The sequence below is a fragment of the Anoplopoma fimbria genome, chromosome 4 (assembly GCF_027596085.1).
Source record: "Anoplopoma fimbria isolate UVic2021 breed Golden Eagle Sablefish chromosome 4, Afim_UVic_2022, whole genome shotgun sequence".
Classification (NCBI taxonomy): domain Eukaryota; kingdom Metazoa; phylum Chordata; class Actinopteri; order Perciformes; family Anoplopomatidae; genus Anoplopoma; species Anoplopoma fimbria.
In genome coordinates this window covers 21,103,442-21,111,975 of record NC_072452.1, presented here as the reverse complement: position 1 = coordinate 21,111,975, position 8,534 = coordinate 21,103,442, and the positions used below count along the sequence as shown (strand labels likewise).

The following is an 8,534-nucleotide window of genomic DNA, read 5'->3' as shown; positions in this document are numbered from 1 at the left end:
CTGATGTTTTGAAAGCTGTGGATTGTAATAGGTTTTATAATAATCCCCTTCAGAGGACTACAAAGTCTTGTTGAGTTCAAACCCAGGGAGACAAAAACAAACCCTAATGGACTGTGTGGTCCGACTCCTGTTTGTTGATTCCCGTGTTATTTCAAGCACCAGTGACCAGCCGAGGCCCTTTGGCTGAGCGGCAGACATGTATTCAGCAGTTAATCTGAGCAGCATCTCTCTGCTGTGTGTACTGGGACGGCCCATTGTTGTCCTCCATAGATTAGCCGCACAAGCACCTCACATAATCGAAAGGCTATAGACAGACTTGTCATTGCTTTACACCCCACTTAACAGACTAAGCAACACAAAGATTCAATAAAAATCAGAATGTTTTTGAACAATATATTTACTTCCATTAAATAAAACACAATAGTTTTTTTGGATGTTGAAAAAAAAAAAAAAAAAAAAAACATAATTCCGTACCAAATAGTATACACAGAGCAAAAAAAAAAAAAAACCCAAATCATTTTGTCGCAGGAACATTTTTTTTGATGCTTTTTTTTTTTTTTTTTTTTTTTAAATCCAGAATTGCTATTCTAAATCGATATTCACACAGACATTAATAATAAATTTATAATATGTTAGAAACACACAACTGGTGCGTTTTTTTAGTATGTACATTCCCTTTTGTTTGCAAGCAAAACATGATTCCTTTTTTTAAGGTTTTTTTTTCTTTTTCTTTTCCACATGCGTTGATAAATTGAACCTGGAGAGGACTGGAGGGTTATAGCGCATTCGCCTCGACAAACAGGAGATGATAATTCAAATATATACAACCTTTTTTTTAGTCAACAATTAACGTCCAAAAATCCACCAGAAAAAGAAAAAAAAAACAACTCATGACGAGCTATGAAAAATAAAACAGGCCTTTTTTTTTTTTTTTTTTTTTTTTTTACTCTGGCGCAGTGTGAAGCAGGCCTGGACTCATCAACAAAAAAAAAAAAAAAAAAAAAAAAGGGAATAAACCTAAAATCTCCCGTTTCAGTTTGACTCCGACCTGGAGTTGAGCTTGTTTCAGTGGTTCAGTCTTCCATAGTGCCCTTTTTGAAAAAAATGAAAAAAGTAGTTGTAGTAGTCTCTTGTTCCTGTGGCCGGCTGTTTGTGATTACCTACACACTGCAAAAAATGACCACCATAACAAGCCACTTGGTCTTGTAATCACCCTCAATGTATAACCCCCCCACCCCCCCCCCAACAACAAAACAACTGGATGGAATATCCTCACTTGGTTAGTAATGAGGATTTTGGGGGCATTTTCAGGGAACAAGTGACAACATCTTGAAGTAAAAGTCAGAAAAATGCAAGTCTATCTCCAACTAGCATCAGTACAATGCCACATGATCAAGACATTCCCTGAATCCCATGAACAAAGTACAATTATCTGCCAGATCCCATCCCTTCTTTTAGAGAGGAATAACAATTTAAGTGCCACTACTAGCCTATAAATGACTCGTTAAGGTGGTTCTTTTTGTGCAGGTAGGTATTAGACTGGTCTGTCCACGGCGTACTGGCAAGCGCTCAGATTAGTGCCTGGGTTCTGCACACTGGCGTATCCAAAACTCGAGTGCTGCTTGGCTTTCAGTCTCAGGCTGGCCAGGCTGGAGTTACAAGTGTCCCTGTACACGTAGGGAGGGGTCGGAGGCGCGTAGGGACACGCCGAGGTGGGCACCCCCGAGTTGAGCGACGGGTTACTGAGGTTGTTCAAGTTATTGAGGCTGTTGAGGCCGGAGCCCGGCACCCCGGTGACCGCCGACGGCACCATGCTGGAGGTCATGGAGGAGATGGAGTTGGACGGCGAGAACATCGTCTGCGAGGACAAAGGGTTGACATTCATGGAGTTGAAGAAGGGGAAGCTCTTGGTGGACAAGGAGGCCGACGTGAGGCCCTTGGCGGCCCAGTTGTTGTAGGTGTAGCTGGGGTACATGTCTTCGTAGGGCTGCATGAGTCCGTTGAACTGAGGGCCGAAGCCGTTTTTGCAGAGCTCGGCTTGTTGGTTTCTTTCCCGTTTCCTCCACTTGGCCCGTCGGTTCTTGAACCAAACCTAGAGAAAAGGAAATACCAGCAGGTTAGAAATAACATCATATTTTTTTTTTTTTTTTTTTTACCATGTCTATATTTATGGCTGACCTGGCTTTTTACAAACTCTGCTTTAATTGTGTGGTGTTTAATTCCACATTTAAATATTTTCTTTTTTGGTAACCTCTCCAAAATCCAAACACTCTTTTATAAAAATCTGAGTTTTTTCCTCCTCTGCAGACAATCCCGCCTGTGATCCGTGGTTATCTGAGCAGAATACACACCGGGCTCTGGATGTGTAGCCTATCCCTCCTTCCACTAACACGCTGACCTTAATCACACAGCACCAGGGCGGCAATCACTAAAATACAAGCTTTGCACCTCTTTCACACGAGCAGGAGAACGTGACTGGTATCTGCCACCACCGACAAGTGTCAACAGCCTCGACTGTTAACGTCATAGTGCGTAATTACGCGTAATGGGGCAATTAAGAAATATTTTAAATTATATTTTTGTCCTATTTTTTTTTTTTTATTATGCCATTACTACACAGATGGATGGATTATTTAGCGTTGTGTGCAGAGGTTGGGAATTATATTTAGCCAAATAGACAAACAGTCTCATTAAATTGAGCTTGATCCAGTAGTTTATTTAAACAAGACTATGATATTTATTTGCCATATAACAAAAAAAAAACAAAAAAAAAACTGTACTGCATTATTTTCAAGGAGATTCAGCCGTGCGTAAAGTTCGTATCCGTGCGTAATAGTGATTATAAAGGGTGATTGGCCCACATTACCCTAAATGATACACACGGGTTGTTTTTGTTTGACCCCGAGGGAGCACTCACCCTGACCCGGGCCTCTGTGAGGTTGGTCCACACGGCTATCTCCTCCCTGGTGCTCATGTCCGGGTAGCGGTTCCTCTGGAAGGTGGCCTCCAGCTCCTGCAGCTGCTGGCTGGTGAAGTGAGTCCTCTGCCGACGCTGACGCTTCTTTTTCGACGGGTCGTCCGAGGAGTCGTCGTTGTTGTTGTTGTTTTTATTTTGGTTCTTTTCTTTTTCTGTCAAAAGAAAGGAAAGAAGGTGAGTGAGTGAGTGAGTGAGTGAGTGAGTCAGGGTCAGGACAAAACTAAACCCATCCATGACACTGTTGATGAGCTGTTCACAGGCTGACTTCACGGAGGAAGAATTGCCCAGATTCATAAAATAAACCCAAATACTTTTCTTTTTTAGTCATATTTAGTCACTTTTTTTTTTTTCCTTAATTTTATTGGAGTTTATCACATTTAATTAGATCTAATCTGATCTCGCAGTGTGAGAGTACCTGGCCAATTTTAGTTGACACAGGACAAGCTGTCTAACATTTACATGACACAGAAACTTTACACACACACACACACACACACACACACACACACACACACACACACACACACACACGCGTAAATAAAATGACAGCTATAATCGCCTATTTTGCATGTGGATCTCCCTTTACACAGATAAATGGGAGCCTCCATGTGTCTGATGTCAAGAGGACATCTTCATCCCGGTCCCCTTCTTACCGACTGACTCCGGACTGGACGTGTCCGACACCGTGTGCACGTCTAGCCGGTGTTTAGAGTCCACAGACCGCTGCAGCGGCTGTAAAGTGGAGGCCATCGCCGGAGCCGTGTGTTGTGTGGAGGCAAGTTTATTCCCTTCGTGGTGATGGTGGTTGTCTGTGTTTAATGGATTCCTCATAGAGGATCGCAAAAGCAGAGTATCCGTCCCTTCAGTACGATGGCACAGGATGATGTGTTCAAGTCTCCCAAAAAAAAAAAGAATAAAACGCAGAGATGTTCCTCCTTTTGGCTGAGATTTTTAAAAAAAAAACAACAAAAAAAACTTCTTTCTGTTTAAAATTGCTTTAAAAACGCTCCATTGAGTGCTGCCATACCGGCGTCGGTGGTGAACGGCGGTGCTACCTCTGCTGACTATCAGAGTGACAAGGACAGGTAGGTGATATTAGATCCAGAGGCACACACACACACACTGCACCGCTCTCTGTTCATCTCAGCTGTTGCCTGCGCACTGCCTGTCCAACTGCGCCAGACCTCTGCGTCACCACGCTGAGCCCGCCCCCCTGTCTCCCTGACAGGCACATCCATGTGGATATGACTGCGAGTCCAGCCAACCATAGCTCTCCGAAACGAGATATGTGTGCCAGTGTGTTTTTTCTATTCCCCCCTCCCCTCTTCTTCCAAATAAAAGCATGTAAAGAGAGAAGGGACGCACGGTGTACCCACGGTGCGCAGCAGCCCAAGACCAAATAAAAAAATGAAAATAACACAGTTTGGCCTCATTTTATGAGATGGGTCCAGTGGCCCAGTAAAACGATGCAGTCCTATTGATACCCCGAAGCTGAGCAGCTCGCAGTCTCTCTCTTGTCACCACAGTTTACTCAGGGACTGGCTGTGGATAAAGAGAGCCACAGAGCGGATTGTATTGAAAGAATACTGAATATTAAACACAGCAGCCGGCTGCAGCACAATGATCCAGTCAAAGGACACACGATTAAATGCAACAACAAATAACAAATATATATATATATATATATGGCATGGAACTTCAAATGTGCCCCAAACAAAAATTGCAAGTGCCAGATTTCGCACTTGCAGTATATTTATTTTAAAGCTGGTGCAGCCGGGTGCATCATTTTAATATCATGTAGTTATTAAAGGCAATGAAGAAACGGGAGCTGAACAAAAAAAGTTGTAAAAATGACTCAAAGGCCAACCACCACTCATGCATTGAATTGAAGCATTCTCACTCCAACTTCTTCTACTTGGATATGAAGTACAACGTGAACAGACTGACTGTAAATTGGCTGACTATCCACCAACACCCCCCCGTATGCAGTCAGTCATAGGAGTTGTCAAATGAGACGATCCTCTTGACCTCCCCAGAGTTAAGGTTCAAATATCCATTAAATCAACCCCACCGAGCCCCGGTTAACCGCGCAGACTCGGGTTTGTTGACGGCGGATTACTTTATCTGTGCTTAGCTGGATCTCTCCCCTCACTCTGCGTCTGGACCAGCACTCCTGTAGGGTTTTTTTTTTTTTCTTTCTTTAATCTGATAAGACTCTCATTTGCCTAAGAATTTAAGAAGGAGGACTTTTAATGAGTTTGAGCTGATATGCCAGCAATTTTTTTTTAAATTTTTTTTTTAAACCTATAGCTCCCCCAAAGATTGTGACGCGTAAAAGGCAAAGTAAACATGTCTAATCAAACAAATGCGATTTAAATTTTCAAGGAGGTGTGTGTGTGTGTGTGTGTGTGTGTGTGTGTGTGTGTGTGTGTGTGTGTGTGTGTGATGGAGAAATGTCAGCTGGGTGTAACAGGTGATCGGAGTGATGGACTGGTCGTACAGACAGGAGGCCAATCATCACTTGCGATTCATAGTGTAAAGGAAAAAATGACATTTTCCATATTGATTATATATCCAAGCCCTTTTTTTTTTATTATTATTATTATTCCGTCACCATCACCTCCGAGCTCCACGTGGCCCATCCAGCACATTTGGACTTGGCTCTGTTAAGGAGTTACTGGGCTAATCCCGTGAAAGCCCCTGATATATAAATACCAGCAGAGCAGAGAGCGCAGTCCGACGGACGGAGGAGACTTTATTAAAACATAAGCAGCCAATCGCTCCTCATACAGAGCAATAAAACCTTGTTTGGATGGTCGCTGAGTAATTCAATTAAGATGATGCACATTTTTACGACTGGAATCATCCACGTGTCATTTAATAGTTTAATAGATTTCTTTTCCTTAAGATATATTGGGGTTTTTTTTGTGGATAAACTGTACATTATTATTTTTTTTTATTTACAGAAAAGGCAGTTTAAAAAGTGGGGGAAAATCTAAAACATATTATTTGTCGTTATATAATAGTAATTAATGACTGTGCATTAGATGAACTGGATTCTAAAAAAAGAAGTGTTACATTTCAAAATAAGGCTTTTATTTTTATTTTTTTTATTAAAAATAAGAATAATAAACCAATATTTTCCTTGTGTTATTTCACAAGCAGCGAACAGTCATTTGCTCTTTTTTTCTTCTTCTCCTTCCAGCCGTATTGTAATACTAAACTTGAAGTGGATTATCGGTTTCCTCTTCATTTCTACCTTCTGAATGCTTTTATCTCTCTTCTGCGGATTACTAGGCCTCCGCCATTGAGGGCCATTAATTAGCAATTCAGTCAATATAGGAGGAGACGACAAGGCTTTTTTTTACATAGGATTAAGGACACATCAGATTCCTCCATTAGTATATTCCTCCTCACGAATGGGCTTTCATTATACATTTAGTTTTCCCCGGAGTCAATCCAACCAGCGCTGCATATATTACAGCAGAGGACACAGTTGGCTCTGGCACGTCTTTATTTCCAAGCATCACTCTGACTCCCCTCCCGTGTGATTTTTGTATTTTATTTTATTTATTTATTTTATTTTAAATGATCCTTATTATTCTTAATCGATGGCCGCTATGAGCAGCCTGCCCTCTGCCACACATTGTCGGCTAAATGAAGCAGAATGAGAGTTATCGGTTATTCGTTTAGGAGCCCTAACCAGACCTGATGTCATTTCCCAGCCACGTTGGAGAATAATTAATAAATCCCTGACTTTGTCGAGCAAGGGATTCTAGCTTTATTCTAGTCTCTATTTGGGTTTTATTTCCTAGATGTTATTTAGGAAAACATGATGTGGTTAATGCGAATGGAATCGAAGTGTAAAGCCACATGAATATGAGTTCAGTTGTTGTATAAAAACGGCCTTCTGGTGCCAAATGGCCTTCAATTTAAAAAGTAAGTAGTGTATTAATAAAATGTGCATTTATGTCCATCTTCTAGTGACAGTAAATGATCTCGCTGCAGAGCTGTCATCCCGAGCAGATCCTCGGATGACGCTCTGAAACCTGCAGATCCACATGTGACCACCAGGTGTCGCTCTAAGACAGCAAACACGCTGGATTCACCAAAAAGCTTCTCCACGCTGAGGCCGAAATATCTGTGACTAGCAAATATTTTGGGGAAAAAAAACCCAGTGACATCTAATGCAAAAAAGAAACCTCCTTAAGTAGAACATTTTAAATCTTAAAATCTGGAAATTGTGAAGACAATGTAGGATTGTTTTAGGAGAAATCAACGTGATTTTAATGAAAGATGCTCAGCTTGTTTCTAAGAAACCTCACCAAAGTGGAAGACGGCAACAATAAGCTCACCACATAGTGCCAGAACTGTTCATTTACTTTAAACAAAATCAGGTTTTCAGATCAACACATCAGTGTTTTGAAGCCTCTCCTTCAATTAAACATGCAGTGAAATGAAAAGAAGACATAAAGCTGTAATTAGTTAATACATATATAATCTAATCACTTTTGGAAAACAACACCAACCGTAACCTAATCAAGAGAGCTGTTTTTATGTAAATGTAATGAAATAAAATGCACAACCAATTATAATGTACAATTGCAGTATGAGTCTATATAGTGTTAAATCCCAAACAATCATGTTTCATCATCCCTGTGAGGTGTGAGAACTGTGCGGCAGTGATGATGGATGCAATACTCACCTATTTGTGCGCAGGTGGTGGCTAGTTTGCGGCAGTGGGAGTCCATTATGGCAATTTAAGGAAACCGCTTCTGTAAGAAAACAAAAAAAAAAACAGACAAAAGAGCCATAATTAGCCTTTAAGTCTGGTAAACAGCCCCGCTGTGTCGTTCACTGACATCCGACTCTACATCTGCAGTCAATATTTTTTTGGAGTCCACCTAAGACTAAAAAGTATAGTGCTGTGCTCAGAGGATGAGTATTAGATTACAAGAGCAGAAATGCTGGTGGTCTTGAGTGAAAATGTTCCAAATTGCAAAATGAAAATTCACATATTCGACTCCTGCAAGAGCTGCATTTTAAAACAATAAAGTAAAAGCATCAGTTAAAGTTAGGATCTCAACGCACTCTGTCTGCCAAAAAAATGTAATTCTCATGCTTTTTCTTGTAAAATTGCTTCAGTGATCGATTTATTTACAATTAAATATTACCTGTGTCGGAATATGCAGAACATTACATGGAAAACCTCTCTGGATTAACATAAATAATGGAAACAAGATGATTTCTGGTGCTTTTTTTAACTTGATATTAAGATAAATTATAGTCTAAAGCTCAATTTTATAGCAGATCATGTTTTTATATTGTATTTTTTTCCATTGTAATATTTATTTTTGGTGCAGTCTGAATATATAAAAACCTGCCGTGTTCTGCATGAGCCGGATCTTGTGAATTTCTTCTTTTTTTTTTTTTTTTTTTTTTTTTTTGGTGGAGCCTGCAGTTGGAAGTGGAGTGATTCCGTAGTAAAATCACAGGATTAGAGTCTGATTGAGATGTCTGTCGGTGGGATATTACAAAATTCATTATCGCAGCCCTC

At 40.6% G+C, this 8,534-nt stretch overlaps 1 protein-coding gene across 1 annotated transcript; it reads right to left on the bottom strand.

The window, feature by feature from the left end:
- Window positions 1–1,521: 1,521 nt before the first annotated feature.
- Window positions 1,522–7,728, bottom strand: pitx2 (paired-like homeodomain 2). The gene is made up of 3 exons (XM_054597739.1): window positions 7,683–7,728; window positions 2,918–3,123; window positions 1,522–2,092 (listed from the first exon to the last, which is right to left on the bottom strand). The coding sequence occupies exons 1-3, from the start codon at window positions 7,726–7,728 to the stop codon at window positions 1,535–1,537; spliced, it is 810 nt and encodes a 269-aa protein (XP_054453714.1). The 3' UTR covers window positions 1,522–1,534.
- Between the last annotated feature and the right edge of the window lie 806 nt (window positions 7,729–8,534).

Excerpts from the sequence above, each read along its gene's own strand:
- pitx2 (XM_054597739.1), bottom strand. The coding sequence starts at position 7,728 with ATGGACTCCCACTGCCGCAAACTAGCCACCACCTGCGCACAAATAG. Across the intron at positions 3,124-7,682 it reads CACCACCTGCGCACAAATAG|AAAAGAACCAAAATAAAAAC; the intron begins GTGAGTATTGCA and ends TGACAGAAAAAG. Across the intron at positions 2,093-2,917 it reads TCACAGAGGCCCGGGTCAGG|GTTTGGTTCAAGAACCGACG; the intron begins GTGAGTGCTCCC and ends CCTTTTCTCTAG.